Source organism: Mobula birostris, chromosome 5 (genome assembly GCF_030028105.1).
Source record: "Mobula birostris isolate sMobBir1 chromosome 5, sMobBir1.hap1, whole genome shotgun sequence".
Classification (NCBI taxonomy): domain Eukaryota; kingdom Metazoa; phylum Chordata; class Chondrichthyes; order Myliobatiformes; family Myliobatidae; genus Mobula; species Mobula birostris.
In genome coordinates this window covers 197,965,404-197,982,854 of record NC_092374.1, presented here as the reverse complement: position 1 = coordinate 197,982,854, position 17,451 = coordinate 197,965,404, and the positions used below count along the sequence as shown (strand labels likewise).

The 17,451-nt window shown below is 44.9% G+C and overlaps 1 protein-coding gene across 2 annotated transcripts in view; it reads left to right on the top strand.

Annotated features, from left to right (window-relative positions):
• The window catches only part of mdc1 (mediator of DNA damage checkpoint 1), an 82,763-nt gene that overhangs the window by 37,876 nt on the left and 27,436 nt on the right, over positions 1-17,451 (top strand). For both annotated transcript variants that reach the window (XM_072259285.1, XM_072259284.1), the window contains one exon: positions 16,112-16,162. In XM_072259285.1, coding sequence (XP_072115386.1) covers positions 16,112-16,162 — 51 coding nt within the window. The remainder of the gene's footprint in view (positions 1-16,111; positions 16,163-17,451) is intronic.

Sequence of the window (17,451 nt, the reverse complement as noted above, 5' to 3'; positions counted from 1 at the left end):
GTCAGCATGGATTTGTGAAAGGAAAATCATGTCTGACGAATCTCATAGAATTTTTTGAGGATGTAACTAGTAGAGTGGATAGGGGAGAACCAGTGGATGTGGTATATTTGGATTTTCAGAAGGCTTTTGACAAGGTCCCACACAGGAGATTAGTGTGCAAACTTAAAGCACACGGTATTGGGGGCAAGGTATTGGTGTGGGTGGAGAGTTGGTTAGCAGACAGGAAGCAAAGAGTGGGAATAAACGGGACCTTTTCAGAATGGCAGGCGGTGACTAGTGGGGTACCGCAAGGCTCAGTGCTGGGACCCCAGTTGTTTACAATATATATTAATGACTTGGATGAGGGAATTAAATGCAGCATCTCCAAGTTTGCGGATGACACGAAGCTGGGTGGCAGTGTTAGCTGTGAGGAGGATGCAGGGTGACTTGGATAGGTTGGGTGAGTGGGCAAATTCATGGCAGATGCAATTTAATGTGGATAAATGTGAAGTTATCCACTTTGGTGGCAAAAATAGGAAAAATGGTGGCCGATTAGGAAAAGGGGAGGTGCGACGTGACCTGGGTGTCATTATACACCAGTCATTGAAAGTGGGCATGCAGGTACAGCAGGCGGTCAAAAAGGCGAATGGTATGCTGGCATTTATAGCGAGAGGATTTAAGTACAGGAGCAGGGAGGTACTACTGCAGTTGTACAAGGCCTTGGTGAGACCGCACCTGGAGTATTGTGTGCAGTTTTGGTCCCCTAATCTGAGAAAAGACATCCTTGCCATAGAGGGAGTACAGAGAAGGTTCACCAGATTGATTCCTGGGATGGCAGGACTTTCATATGAAGAAAGACTGGATGAACTGGGCTTGTACTCGTTGGAATTTAGAAGATTGAGGGGGGGATCTGATTGAAACGTATAAGATCCTAAAGGGATTGGACAGGCTAGATGCAGGAAGATTGTTCCCGATGTTGGGGAAGTCCAGAACGAGGGGTCACAGTTTGAGGATAGAGGGGAAGCCTTTTAGGACCGAGATTAGGAAAAACTTCTTCACACAGAGAGTGGTGAATCTGTGGAATTCTCTGCCACAGGAAACAGTTGAGGCCAGTTCATTGGCTATATTTAAGAGGGAGTTAGATATGGCCCTTGTGGCTACGGGGGTCATGGGGTATGGAGGGAAGGCTGGGGCGGTGTTCTGAGTTGGATGATCAGCCATGATCATAATAAATGGCGGTGCAGGCTCGAAGGGCCGAATGACCTACTCCTGCACCTATTTTCTATGTTTCTATGTATCCGCCTCCACCACCGTTGCTGGCAGCCCATTCCATGCACTCACCACTCTCTGCGTTTTAAAAGAAAACAACAACAACATCAACTTGCTCCTGACATCTCTGTACCTACTTCCAAGCACCTTAAAACTGTGCCCTCTCATGCTAGCCATTTCAGTCCTGCAAAAAAGCCACTGACTATGCACAGGATCAGTGCCTCTCATCATCTTATACACCTCTATCAGGTCACCTCTCATCCTCCGTCGCTCCAAGGAGAAAAGGCCGAGTTCACTCAACCTATTCTCATAAGGCATGCTCCCCAATCCAGGCAACATTCTTGTAAATCTCCTCTGCACCCTTTCTATGGCTTCCACATCCTTCCTGTAATGAGGCGACCAGAACTGAGCACAGTACTCCAAGTGGGGTCTGACCAGGGTCCTATATAGCTGTAACATTACCTCTTGGCTCTTAAACTCAATGTCATGATTGATGAAAGCCAAAACACCATATGCCTTCTTAATTAGAGTCAAGCTGCGCAGCAACTTTGAGTGTCCTATGGACTCGGACCCCGAGAACCCTCTGATCCTCCACACTGCCGAGAGTCTTACCATTAATGCTATATTCTGCCATCATATTTGACCTACCAAAATGAGCCACTTCACACTTATCTGGGTTGAACTACATCTGCCGCTTCTCAGCCCAGTTTTGCATCCTATCAATGTCCCGCTATAACCTTTGACAGCCCTCCACACTATCCACAACACCGCCAACCTTTGTGTCACAACCCATCCCTCCACTTCTCATCCAGGTCATTTATAAAAATCACAAAGAGTAGGGGTTCCAGAACAGATCCCTGAGGCACACCACTGGTCGCTGACCTCCATGCAGAATATGACCCGTCTGTAACCACTCTTTGCCTTCTGTGGGCAAGCCAGTTCTGGATCCACAAAGCAGTGTTCCCTTGGATCCCATACCTCCTTACTTTCTCAATAAGCCTTGCATGGGGTCCCTTATCAAATAAGGAGTTGTGCCTAGGGAAATTTTAGCGTCACACTATTTCAGTGCTGGTGGCCCGGGTTCAATTCCTATAGCTGTCTGTATCTGCTTTTCCTGTGACCGCACGGGTTTCCCCCAGGTGCTCAAGTTTCCTCCCACATCCCAAAGATGTACAGTTTGGTAGGTTAACGTTTGGGTGTAATTGGGTAGCGTAGGCTTGATGAGCTGGAAGGACCTGTTTCTCTTATATACAAATTCCACCCCCACCCCTCACTACAGATAGTTTGTGTGAGATCAGCGATTAAACCTGCTGCTTATGATTCTCAGACACAGTTAGTTTGCTGTTGAGATGTTCAGCCTGAAAAAGATGGGGCTGTTTTCTAACAAGGTGTCTTTGTTGTTCCCCAGAGCTGAAATGAGAGGTTGCATTTTCTCCTGTTGCCTTGGCAATCTGGCCTCTCATTTGTACAGCTGACCACCCAGCCAAGATTTTGATGAATCATTTTTAACAGCTCTTGCCTGGGGGAGGACAGATCAGTATCTTAAAGGGGCAATGCATCAGTTCCTGTGCTTCATACTGCGACTGAATGGATTTTGATCACAGCTGTGATCAAAAAGATTACTTAACAGCTCCACCACATGTCAGGGAGAAGAATTGTCTTTTAAAAAATTTAGACGACAATTGAATTTATTATCACCGAATTGTATGACATGAAAGTAGTTGTTTTGCAGCAGCAGTAGAGTGCAAAGATATTAAAATTACTCTAATTTTCAAAAAGAAGCTGCAAAAAAATGAGGTAGTGTTCATGGGCTGTTCAGAAATCTGATGGCAGAGGGCATCTATATCATTCTGGGTCTTCAGGCTCCTGTACCTCCTCCCGGAAGGTGGTAACAAGAAGAGAGCATTGTCTGGATGTTAACAGACTTTTGTGATGGATGCTGCCGTCTTGAGGTATCGCCCTTTGAACATATCCTCGATGGTGGGGAGGTCATGCCTGGACTGGAGCTGGCTGACTCTGCAGCCTCTTGCGATCCTCAAAGGCAAAGTCCTTCAGTGACACAGCACGGAAACAAACCCTCTGAAGTTCAAAGTGAAATTTATTATTGGAGTACACAACCCTGGGATTCTTTTTCTGTGGGCATACTTAGCAAATCTGTGGAACAGTAACTGTAAACAGGATCAATGAACAACAAACTCTGCAAGTGCAAATATAAATAAATAGCGATAAATAATGAGAGCATAGATTAACAAGGTAAAGAGTCTTTAAAGTGAGTTCATTGGTTATGGCAACACTGGAAATCGAATGAATGTAGATATCCTCTTTTGTTCAAGAGCCTGATGGCTGAGGGGTAGTAACTGTTTTCATGCAGGTTCTGAGGTTCTTATGCCTTCTGCCTGATGCCAGCAGCAAGAAAAGAGCATAGTCTGGGTAGTGAGGAGCCTCGATGATGGGTGCAGTTTTGCTATGGCAGTGTTTCATGTAGTTGTGCTCAATGGTTGGGAGGGCTTTACCCGTGATGTACTGGGGTGAATCTACTACCTTTTGTAGGATTTTCCACTCGAAGGCATTGGTGTTCCCATACCAGGCTGTAATGCAACCAGTCAGCGCACTTTCCACCACACATCTATAGGAGTTTGCCAAAGTTTTTCATGACATGCCGAATCTCTGCGGACTCCTGAGCAAGTATGCCCAACTTGTCCGAGACCAAGGTTGCTGGTTCCATTTGCTCACGTATGACCTATACCACTCTAACTCTAACTCTTTCCTCTCCGTGTACCTGTCCACATGTCTTCTAAATATTATTGTTCCTCCCTCAACCACTCCCGCAAGCAGCTTGTTTGATCAGAGTTACAGGGAAGTAGTCACACCGAAGTTGCAGGAGACGAGTAGCTGGGTGACTGTCAGGAAAAATGGAAATGTGAATAGGCAGTTAGTGCAAAGCACCCCATGCCCATTACCCTCAAAATTAAGTATACCATTTGGATAACGTGGTGGAGGATGACCTCCCAGGGGAATGCCACAGAGACTGGGTTACTAGCACTGAGCATGGGTCTGTGGTGCAGAAGGGAAAGAGGGAGAAGAGGGGAGCAGTAGTGATAGGGGACTCAATGGTCAAGAGAACAGACAGGGGATTCTGTGGACATGAACGAGATACCCAAATGGTATGTTGCCTCCCAGATGCCAGGGTCAGGGATGTCTCTGTTCACATCCACAGCACTTTGGAGGGGGAGGGGAGAGCAGCCAGATGTCTTGGTACATGTTGATACCAATGACATAGGAAGGAAAAGCAAAGGGGTCCTGAAAAGAATATTTAGAGAACTATGCAGAAAGCTGAGAAGTAGGACCTCCAGGATAGTAATTTCTAAATTGCTACCTGTGCCACGTGCCAGTGAAGGTAGAAACAGGATGACCTGGCAGTTTAATGCGTGGCTGAGAAGCTGGTGTAGGGGACAATTCTTTCAGTTTCTTGTATCATTGGGATCTCTTCTGGGGGAGGTATGATCAGTACAAAAGGGACCAGTTCCACCGACCTTGAGGGGAACCAGTATTCTCGAGGCAGATTTGTTAGAGCTGTTGGGGAGGGTTTAAACTAATTTGGCAGGGGGATTGGGAACTGCAGTGAAGGGACTCAAGATATGACAGATGATGAAAAAGTAAAGATAGCATGCAGCCAGACTGTCAGGAAGGGCAGGCAGGTGATAGGACAAAATTGCAGCCAGCAGGGTGAGTATCAGTGCATTGGGGATGCAAGTCAAATGGGGTAGCAAATACAAAACTCAAAGCGTTGTATCTCAGTGCATGGAGTATAAGAAATAAGGTGGATGATCTTGTTGCATTGTCATAGGTTGTTGGGTACAATGTTGTGGTCATCACCGAATCGTGGCTGAAGGATGGTTGTAGTTGGGAGCTGAATGTCCAAGGTTACCCATTATATCGGAGGGATAGGAAGTTAGGCAGAGGGCGGTTTTGTGGCTCTGCTGCTAAAGAATGGCATCAAATCAGTAGAAAGATGTGATATAGGATGGGAAGATGTTGAATCCTTGTGAGTTAAGAAATTGCAAGGTTAAAAAGGACCATGATGGCAGTTATGTACAGGCCTCCCAATAATAGCTTGGATATGGACCACAGGTTACAACAGGAAATAGAAAAGGCTGTCAAAGGGCAATGTTATGATAGTCATGAGAGATTTCAACATGTAGGTCGATTGGGGAAAATCAGGTTGGTAATGGATCTCAAGAGTGAGTTTGTTCAATGCCTATGAGATGGCTTTTTAGGGTAGTTTGTCGTTGAGCTTACCAGTGGATCAGCTACACTGGATTGGGTGTTGTGTAATGAACTGGAGGCGATTAAGGAGCTCAAGGTAAGAGAACCCTTAGGAGACGAATGATCACAATATGATTGAGTTCAACTTGAAATTTGATAGGGAGAAAGTAAAATCTGACAAGCAGTAATTCAGTGGAGTAAAGGAAATTACAGTGGTATGAGGGAGGAGTTGGCCAAAGAGATGCTGAGAAGCATGACAGCGGAGCATCAATGGCATGAGTTTCTGGGAAAATGATGAAGCTGCAGGATAGATGTATTTGAAAAATGAAGAAATGTTCAAGTGGCAAAATACTACAACTGGCTAACGGGAAGTCAAAGCCAACATAAAAGCAAAAGGGAGGGCATACAACAAAGCAAAAATTAGCAGGAAGGTAGAGAATTGGGAAGCTTTTAAAAGCTTACAGAGAGCGATTAAAAGAATCATTAGGAGGGAAAAGGTGAAATATGAAAGAGATGAGAGTGGATATAGGACCGCTAGAAAATGAGGCTGGAGAAATAATAATGAGGAAGAAGGAGATGCCTGTATTGGGCTGTAGGGTTTCTATGACCTTTCAAATATCATTGGACTCTGGCATGGTACCAGGGGACTGGAAAATTTTGCAAATGTCACTCCACAGGGAAGTAGTCACAAAGGAGGAAGGCAGCAGAAGGGAAATTATAGTCCAGTTAGCCTGACCTCAGTGGTTGGGAAGATGTTGGAGTCAGTTGCTAAGGATGAGATGATAGAGTACTCAGTGACACAGGATAAGATGGGACAAAGTCAGCATGGTTTCCTCAAGGGAAAATCTTGCCTGATGAAGCTGTTGAAAGCCTTTGAGGAGATTACAAATCAGACAGATAAAGTGGATGCAGTGGATGTTGTATATTTGGACTTTCAGAAGGCGTTTGACAAGGTGCCACACATAAAGCTGCTTAAGAATTTAAGACCCCATGCTATTACAGGAAAGTTACTACTGCCATGGTTGGAGCATTGTCTGATTGGTAGGAGGCAGCTAGTGGGAATAAAAGGACCCTCTTCTGGATGGCTGCCGGTGATTTGTGGTGTTCCTCAGGGATCGGTGTTGGGACCACTTCTTTTTATGCTGTGTAACCCTTCGGTTCAGCTAGCGGCTTAATCTAGGGGAAAACAGTCTCCAGCCGGAGCAAACTTGAGAAACCTTGTTTGGGTGGATGCTGCGTTACAAATCAGTACCCCGAAATAACAAACAGTACACAATATGCAATTAAACGACTGAGCTTTATAATTCTTAATCTGACTATAGGTTAGAAAAGAAACAGAAAGAATTCTCATGAAACAGTCTGATGCGTAATGGTGGAGCTCCATGTTTTCCCGTCTCTTAGTTCTCCATTGATTTTCCCCTCGGCATTGACTCCCAACCCCATTCCGAGTCCGCTCCATCCTGCAGACTACGACTTCCCCGTTAGGCATCTTCTGTCTCCATCTTCCGCTGAATGAAAGACCGCAAAACCTTCACTTGGGCGCACAAAAAAGAAAAGCATCTTCCCTCATTGGCCAGCGCACGTTCCAAAGTCCCATTACCTCTAGTCATATCCCAAGCACTGCGCTACAGAGAAATCATTACAGTAGCATGAAACATTACAACACATTATAGCTGTATAGCAATTGTTTAGATGATGAAATCAGTGGCTTTGTTGGCAAGTTTGCCGATGATACGAAGTTTGGTGGAGGGGCAGGTAGGGTTGAGGAAACAGGAAGGCTGTAGAAGGACTTAGACAGATTAGGAGAATGGGCAAGAAAGTGGTAAATGAATTACAATGTTGGAAAATGCATGGTTATACATGTTGGTAGTCGAAATAAATGTGCAGACTATTTTCTAAACGGAGAAAATCCAAAAATCTGAGAAGTAAAGGAACTTGAAAGTCCTTGTGCAGAACGCCCTAAAGGTTAACTTGCAAGTAGAGTCGATGGTGAAAAACGCAAATGCAATGTTTGCATTCATTTTAAGAGGTCTTGAATACAAGAGCAGGGACGTGATGCTGAGGCTTTATAAGGCACTGGTGAGGGCTCATCTTGAGTATTGTGAACAGTTTTGGGCTCCTTGTATAAGAAAAGATGTGCTGGCATCAGAGGGGTTTCAGAGGAGGTTCACAATGATGATTCCAGGAATGAAAGGGTTATCCTACAAGGAACGTTTGATGGCTCTGGTCTGTACTGACTGGAATTTAGAAGGATGGGGGGTGGGGGTTCTCATTGAAACCTTTCAAATATTGAAACGCCTAGACGGAGTAGATGTAGAAAGGATGTTTCCCATGGTGGAGGAGTCTAGGGCAAGAGGGCAGAGCATCAGGATAGAGGGGCATACAGTTAACACAGATGCAGAGGAAGTTCTTTAGCCAGAGGGTGGTCAATTGGAATTTGTTTCCCCAGGTGGCTGTGGAAGCCAGGTCGTTGGGTGTATTTAAGGCAGAGATTGATAGGTTCTTGACTGGACACGGCATCAAAGGTTATGGTGAGTGGGGCTGAGCAGGGAGTGAAAGAATTAGCCATGATTGAATGGTGGAGCAGACTTGATGGTACAAATGGCCTAATTCTGTTCCTGTGTCTTATGGTCTTATATACACGACCAAATCTGTATGAAGAAGTTTCCCTCAGGTCTCTTAAATCTTTCCCTTTCTCACCTTAAACTTGTGCCCATTAGTTTTTGATTCCCTTTTTAAAAGGCTGCTTGCTTTGAAAAGTCTGTGCGGTTGAGTATCTGTGCTGTGAGAGAGAGATTGAATCTGTTTGATCAGAAATGACTATGGTGGAGAGTTAATTATAAACAACAAAAAGCCTTGGCTGAGGATGGAGGGGTGAAGAAGGAAGAAAACTATACTGTATATAGAGACAAAAGACTGTATATAGACAAACTCAATGTGCAAAAGAAGACAAACTGATCAGATAAAAGCTATTCCTAAAAACAGGAGTTGTAGAGTCTTTGAAAGTGAGTCTGTAGGTGGTAGAATCACTTCAGAGTTGAGGTGAAGAACGTTATTTATTTGTTTATTTTTATTGAGATACCTCGCAGACCAGCCCCTTCTGGCCCTTTGAGCTGCACTACCCACCACTCTCCAGATTTAGTCATGAGACAATTTACGATAATCTACCAACCGGTCCATCTTTGGACTGTGGAAGGAAAGTGGAGCACCCGAAGGAAACCCAAATGGTCCTGTGGCCATCGTATAAACTCCTGAGAGACGGTGGCAATATTGAACCCAGTTTGTCCACACTGTAAAGCGTTGTGCTAACCACTGCACTACAGTGCTGCTCTGGTTCAGGTTCAGGGGGTAACATCTGTTCCTGAACGTGTGGTGTGACACCCAAGGCTTCTGTACCTCCTACCTGACTCTTGCGGCAAATAGAGAGCACGGCCTGGATACTGGAGTTGGGCATATTGGAGATTGATGCTACTTTCTTGTGGCAGTGCTCCACGTAAATGTACTCAGTGGGAGGGGGGGAGGTCTTTTCCTGTGACGGACTGGGCTGTGTGCACTTTCTGTCACCTTTTCTGTTCCTGGACAGATTCCTAGGTTGGAGAATACCACATTCCTCCCTGCCTGTAGTTAATATGTCCATGCAGAATCAGCAAAGCTTGTTCGGTCGATTGTCTATAAAAGCTGAAATTTTCTTCTTTGTTTGAATGTACACGCCACTCGGCTTGCAAGGCAGGAAGGGTTAAAGGTCACAGAACCATTACCACTGTTGATTCTTCAAACGCAGTGGCCGATATGAAAAATTGGCTGCATTAAAGCCAGGAAAGCTGCAGTCTCCAAAAGCAAGTCTAAGCTGAGCCAGCCAGCTTCCTCCTTCCCGACACTGCAGAGAGCTTGCCAGCGGGTTTTGGCCTGCCAAGGCTGCCTGGGGTGAGGGATTGGCCAAGGAATGTAGCTTCTGAGCATTACATGGTGATTGCTGACTGCAGAGACAGCAGATGCTGCATGAGGAAGGCATGTGGGCGTGACTGTAACCACACAGTCTGCTGGCAGGGGGCATGTGGACTGGTGCATGAATACTGAAACGCAGAAGATGGCTTGTGCTTATGCTGCTGCAACCCAGGTAACGGCGGGGGGGGGGGCGCGGTGAAGTGGTAGGTGAGTAATTCCCTTTGCCCCTTCACTCTTTGCTCTTCTCCATTTTCCTTCGATTGACACCTCCCTCTAACCACAGAGGCAAAAAATCATGAGGGCGAAGACTGAAGGTGTTGTATTTAAATGCGTGTAGCATTCGGAATAAGGTGGATGAACGCGTGGTGCAATTAGAGATTGGTCGGTGTGACGTTACGGGCATCACTGAGTCGTGGCTGAAGGGAGGCCATAGTCGGGAGCTTAACATCAAAGGATATACTTTGTATCGAAAGGGCAGGCAGGAAGGCATTGGCGGTGGTGTGGCTCTGTTGGGAAGAGATGGAATTACATCTTTAGAAAGAGGTGACATAGGGTCAGAGAATGTTGAATCTTTGTGGGTGGAATTAAGAAACTGCAAGGGTAAAAAAACCATTATGGGAATAATATATATAGTAGCCAAAATGTGGGGTTGAGGTTGCAAAGGGGGCTGGAAAGGGCATGTAATAAGGGTAATGTCACAACTGTAATGGACTTCAGTATGTAAGGGGATTGGGAATATCGGATTGGCGTAGGATTGCAAGAGGGGGAATTTGTTGAATGCCTACAAGATGGGTTTTTAGAGCAGCTTGTGTTCAAGCCTACTAGGGGAAAGGCTATCTTAGATTGGGTGTTGTGTAATAACCCAGATTGTATTAGTTAGCTTAATATAAAGGCACCCTTAGGAGGCAGTGATCATAATATGATTGAATTCATGCTGCAGTTTGAGAGAGAGGAGCATTAGTCAGACGTATCAGTATCACAATGGAATAGAGGGAATTACAGAGGTATGAGAGAGGAGCTTGCCCAGGTGGATTGGAGGGGATACTGGCAGGGATGCTGGCAGAACAGAGGTGGCTGAAATTTCTGGGAATAGTTCACAAGATGCAGGATACATCTGTCCCACAGAAGAAGTTGTTCTCAAACTGCAGGGCTAGGCAACCGTGGCCGACAAGGGAAGTTAAGGACTGCATAAAAGCCAAGGAAAGGGCATATCAGGTTGCAAAAGTGAGTGGGAAGTTGGATGATTGGGATGTTTTTAAAATCTAACAAAAGGCAACTAAAAAACTGTAAGAAGGGAAAAGATGAAATATGAGGGCAAACTAGCTGATAATATAAAGCAGGATACGGAAAGTTTTTTCTGTTATATAAAGAATAAAAGGAAGGTGAAAGTTGATATTGGACCACTGGAAAATGATGCTGGTGAGGTAGTAATGGAGGACAAAGAAATGGCAAATTTTGCTGAAGACTTTGTTCAGTCTTTACTGTGGAAGACACTGGCTGTATGCTAGAGATCCGTGAATGTCAGGGAGCAGGAGCGAGTGCCATTGCTACTGAAAAAGTGCTAGGCAAACTGAAAAATCTTAAGGTGGATAGGTCACCTGAAACAGATAGGCTGCATTCCAAAGTCCTGAAAGATGTTGCTGAAGAGATAACGGATGCAAGAATTACTTGATTCTGGCATGGTCCTGGAGGACTGGAAAAATGGAAATGTCCTTCCACTCTTTAAGAAGGAAGGAAGATGAAAGAGAAGAGGTTATAGGTCAGTTATCCTACCCTCAGTTGTTGGGAAAGTGTTAGAGTCCACTTGTCAACAATTTAGGGCCCTTATCTCAGAAAGGATATGCAGGCAGTCCCCGAGTTATGAACATCCGACTTATGTACGGCCTGCCATAAAGCCTATTATATTAAAAATTCGTTGGCTCGAGGAAGGAGAACGCTGTCCGCCATTTTAAGTCCAATCACATTACTGTTAACACTGTGTTGAGTGTGTTACTTTGTATTTGGCTTAAATTTTTCTTAGCAAAATTCACTCTGACCCCCCCTTTTCCAGTCAGCACCGCCCCCACTTGTCCCATTTAACCTGTCTCTGTGCAGGTGGACTTTAGGACCTGCCGCCCGCGGCTGCTGCTGAAGCCGTAGTGTTTCTGTTCCATTGGCGGAAAACGATCATGATTGAAAATAAAGTGGAAAAAATAAGGCGATCGGAAAGAGGTGAAATGCCATTGGTGATTGGAAAAGCGTTAGGCTACAGTCGGTCAACGATTGGAACAATTTTAAAGGATAAAGTGAGAAAAATGGAGCATGTGAAAGGCCCTGCCCCGCAGTGGTTTAATTATTGAAATACATATGTTTCTATGTGTTTTATATGCATAGAAAGGTAAAATGTATACTATATACTAAGACAAACGTTTCACTAACTGATGCTAAATAATACTGGATGTACCTGTTCTGACTTGCGTACAAATCCGACTTAAAGATGGACTTAGGAATGGAACTCGTTCGTAACTCCGGGACTGCCTATATTGTCAATGGAGAGAGCTCAGAGGAGGTTCGTGAGAACGATTCCAGGAATGAAGGGGTTAACATATGAGGAGTGTTTAGTAGCTTTGGGCCTGTACTCACTGGAATGTAGAAGAATGCAGGAGGAGCTCATTGAAATCTACAGAATATTGAAAGCACTAGATAAGGTGGGTATAGAGAAAATGTTTTCTCTGGTGGGGGTATCCGGAACTGGAGGACACAGCCTCAAAATTGAGGGATACACATAAAAGTTGCTGGTGAACACAGCATGCCAGGCAGCATCTCTAGGAAGAGGTACAGTCGACGTTTCGGGCCGAGACCCTTCGTCAGGACTAACTGAAGGAAGAGCTAGTAAGAGATTTGAAAGTGGGAGGGGGAGATCTGAAATGATAGGAGAAGACAGGAGGGGGAGGGATGGAGCCAAGAGCTGGATAGTTGATTGGCAAAAGGGATATAAGAGGATCATGGGACAGGAGGCCCAGGGAGAAAGAAAAGGGCAGGGGGAAACTAGAGGATGGGCATGAGGGGCTCAATTTTGAGAACAGAGGTAAGGAGGAATTTTTTTAGCCAGAGTGGTGAATCTGGAATACTCTGCCATGGACTGTGGTGGAGGCCAACTCCGTGGGTATGTTCAAAGTGGAAGTTGAAAAATTCCTGACTGGTTGGGGCATCAAGGGATATGGTGAGAGGACAAATGTGTGGGTTTGAATGGGATCTGGGATCAGCCATGAGAAAATGGTGGAGCAGACTCGATGGGCTGAATGGCCTAATTCTGTTCCTGTGTCTTATGGTCTTGTGTACTGCTACTTATCACTTTGAACTATTACGTTCATGTGGAGGAAGAATGACAATGGAGTGGTAGGATTAAATATTTTTACCAAGTCACGTTAGCCACTGTACATACTGGGACAGGGTACGGTACACACTTAAATCGGCTGGTCTGAGGGTTGACCGATTTAAGCGTGGACCTGAATTGGAAAGGTTGGGCATTGTCCAAATTGAGGTGGCAAGAGCGCGGCCTGAGACTGTATCAAAGTGGCAGTGAGGAATGACCCATGGTTTGACGGATTTAAGCACCGGGCCGGATTGAAAAGGTCAGTGTGCCAGGGTTAGAGGCGAGGGCCGGGATGGTGCTCAGCTCACTGCTCCACAAGGTTTACCCGTCTCTGTGATGAACTGAGACTGTGGTCTGAACTAACAGGCTCCTGGATGGGCTGCAGTAATGACCGGTTTCGTGGCTGTGAACTTACTTTTGGGAACTTCAGTTCTGAATGTCTGTTTACCTTTATTGTTTACGTAATTTGTCTTTTTTTCCTGTACATTGGTTGTTTTTTTTTAGTGGGTTCTTTGGGTTTCTTTGTTTTGTGGTGCTTGTAAGGAGACAAATCTCAAGTTGTATGTAGTATACATACTGTAATAATAAATGTACTTTGAAAGTCGTAGTGCTGGAAAAATGAACCGGGCCCACCGAGACCAAAACATGCGCCATTGAAAGCCCACACGGAAAGAGTGAGCCCCCATGCATAGGAGGCCCAATTGATTACCAAGTGATCGATCAGCCACATGCACACTTACCACATCCTTCCAGTCAATCCAATATGGTTCATGAACCACGCGGACAGGTGTTGTATTTATTATCTGTAAAATAATGGAAGGGTGACACGGGGTGGGGTTTAATACAGATAAGATCATAAAACGTCGGAGCAGGATTAGGCCATTCAGCCCATCGAGGCTTCTCTGCCATTCCATCATGGCTGATCCCGGATCCCACTCAACCCCATACACCTGCCTTCTCGCCATATCCCTTGATGCCCTGACTGATCTGGAACCTATCAACTTCAGCTTTAAAAATTGCAATGAACTTGGCCTCCACCGCAATTTATGGCAGAGCATTCCACAGATTCATTACTATCTGGCTAAAGAAAAAAATCCTCCTTATCTCTATTCTAAAAGGTTGGCCCTCAGTTTTGAGGCTGTGCCCTCTAATTTTGGATACCTCCACCATAGGAAACATCCTCACCATATGCAACTTATCTAGTCCTTTCAACATTCGATAGGTTTCAGTGACATCCCCCTCCATTCTTCTAAATTCTATTGGGTACAGGCCCAAAGCTGCCAAACGCTTAACCATATAACAATTACAGCACGGAAACAGGCCATCTCAGCCCTTCTAGTCCATGCCGAACTCTTACTCTCACCTAGTCCCACCGACCTGCACTCAGCCCATAACCCTCCATTCCTTTCCTGCTTCTCATATGTTAACTGCTTCATTCCCAGAATCATCCTCATGAACCTCCTCTGGACTCTCTCCAATGACAACATATCTTTTCTGAGACATAGGGCCCAAAACTGTTGGCAATACTCAAATGTACCCTGACTTGTGTCTTAATTATAAAGCTTCAGCATTATCGCCTTGTTTTTATATTCTATTCCCCTTGAAATAATTGGCAACATTGCATTTGCCTTCTTTACCACAGACTCAACCTGTAAGTTAACCTTCTGGGAGTCTTCCATGAGGACTCCTAAGTCCCTCTGCACCTCTGATGTTTGAATTTTCTCCCTATTTAGTTAATAGTCTGCACTATTATTCCTTCTACCAAAATGCAGTGTCATACATTTCCCAAAACTGTATTCCATCTGCCATTTTTTTGCCCATTCTTCCAATTTGTTTAGGTCCTGCTGCAATTTCATTGCTTCCTCAACACTACCTACCCCTCTACCTGTCTTCATATGATATCCAAATTTTGCCCCAAAGCCATCAATTTCATTATCTAAATCATTGGCTAAGAATGTGAAAAGTAGCAGTCCCAATACTGACCCCTGAGGAACACCACTAGTCACTGGCAGCCAACCAGAAAAGACACCTTTTATTCCCACTTGCTGCCTCCTGCCTGTCAGCCATTCCTCTATTCATGCCAGTATCTTTCCTGTAATGCCATAGAATTTTATCTTGTTTAGCAGCCTCGTGTGTCACTTTATCAAATGCCTTCTGAAAATCCAAGTAAATGACATCCACTACCTCTTCTTTGTCCACCCTGCTTGTTACTTCCTCGAAGAACTGTAGCAGATCTGTCAGGAAAGATTTCCCTTTGCAGAAACCATGCTGACTTTGACTTATTTTATTATTCATCTTCAAGTACCCCGAAACCTCATCCTTAATAATAGACTCAAACACTTTCTCAACCACTGAGATTAGTCTATAATTTCCTTTCTTTTGCCTTCTCTCCTTCTTAAAGAGTGGAGAAACATTTGCAATTTTGCGGTACTCTGGGATGAAGTGGATCAAGTGATATTCCGCATCCAGTTAGGTTTCTGCTGTCCCACCTGATGAGGACTTACCAATCAGGAGGGATGGACGAAGGGGTAGAAATACCGCTGGACTAGACATGCCCAGGCATCACCCCGATGAACACGGCGGTGTCTGTCATTGAAATGTCAATTAAAATTGATACCTGTACCCAGCTGGAATCCCAAGAAGAGTTTATTCATCATCCTCGCCGGGAAAGCACTAGATCCTTTTTCAGCTGCACTCAGTTTTGTTTTCAAAAGTGGCTGAGATTTTCCTTTAGCTTTGCTGTGACATGCACACCATTCAGCTGGAGTATAATTAATACAGTCACACGAGTGATCTGTACCTCTCCTATCCATTTTTCATGAGGTCTGTGTGCTGGAAAGGCAATGGAACAAGAGATCCTTTTATATGGGCGACACACACAAAAAGCTGCAGGAACTCAGCGAGTCAGGCAACATCTGTGAATGGGAATAAAGAGTTGACGTTTTGGACAGAGATCCTTCAGCAGCACTGGAAAGGAAGGTGTGGAGGGCAGGAGGGGGGGAGGCATTGAGGAACTCAGCAAGTCAGACGGCACCCTCAAGTATTTTGTGATGTTGCTTAAGATTCTCAGCATCTGCAGAATCTCTTATGTTTTGTTTTGGCAATACCAAGGCAACTGACACAGCTTTGTTTCAAGGTGACCAGTAACCAGTGGCTAAGATGGAAAATACCACATTCTTTCCTGTTTACTTTTAATGCATGCATGTCGAATCAGTAAAGTTTGTTAGGTCAGTGTCTATAGAGGCTTAATTTATTTTCCTTTATTTAATGATCGTGTGTTTGTTACTTTTCCTCCAGGCTCCCCTACTTCTGCTTCCGATCGTGGGAAAGAACTCAGTCAGGGAGAAGGTAAGTTAGAGAGGTGCAAGGGACTGGACAGTGACATAGTGGAGGGATGGTGGCCTATATTGGAGAGTATTAGCTGTTAGGTCAGGAAAGGATGGACAAACCTGGAAAGTTTTCTGTGGAGCATTAGATGCTGAGGAGAGATCTGATCTCTCAAAATTAAAATGATAAAGTATATGAAATTACAAGGAGCATGAATAAGATAGAGTCAGCTTGTATTTGCACTTGACACTTGAACAAGCAGGGAATGAATCAGAGTCAGGTTTATTGTAACGGACATACGGCATGAAATTGTAGTTTCATGCCAGCAGTATACTACAATACATAAAAAGCTTCTATAGGTTTATGGAATATAAAAAGCGCAAAAAAGGTGAGGTAGTGTTCATGGACTGTTCAGGAATCTGATAGCGGAAGGGAAGAGGTTGTTTTAAAAACTTTGTGAGTCTTTAGGCTCCTGTACCTACTCCCTGATGAGAAGAGGGCGGGTCCTGGTTGGTGAGGGTCCTTATTAGTGGATGCTGCCTCTTTGAGGCACCACCCCCCTGAATTTGATTCAGATCAATGCAGGCAATGGGATTAGTTCAAATCAATGTGATGATCTGCACAGATAGGATGGGCCGAACGGCCTGTTCTTGTGCTGAACTTGTAGACGTTGGATGCCTTGGAGCACAGCAGGATCCCACAGAATGCAGTTGCTGTTGACCTGTGTTTCAAGTGTAACTGGTTACGGGGATAAAAGTTGGCACCTCACCTGATTTCTCGATTGTTGAGATCTTTTCTGGGGAAGGTATGGCCTGCACAAAAAGGACAGATTACACCTGAAACTAAGGGGACCAATAGCCTTGTGGGCAGGTTTGCTAGAGCTGTTGGGCAGGGTATAAACTAACTAGCCATGGGGATGGAACAGGAATGTTAGGGCCGTAGATGGGGCAATTGGTATACAAGCAGGTGCTGTGTGTAGTGAGACTGTGAGGAAGGACAGGCAGATGATAGGGCAGAATTGCAGTTGGTGAGATGAGTTGAAGTGTAACATGGGAGCAAGATCGAAAAGGGTGATGATTACCAGACTGAAGGTGTTATTGTTGAATGCGCGCAGTTTATGGAATAAGGTAGATCATCTTGTAGTGTAAGTAGAGATTGGCAGATATGATGTTGTGGGCATCGCTGAGTCGTGGCTGAAAAATCATAATTGGGCGCTTAGCATCCAAGGATGTGCATTGTATCGAAAGGACAGGCAGGTAGGTGGAGAGGACAGGGTAACAACTGATATCAAATCCCTAGAAAGAGGTGGC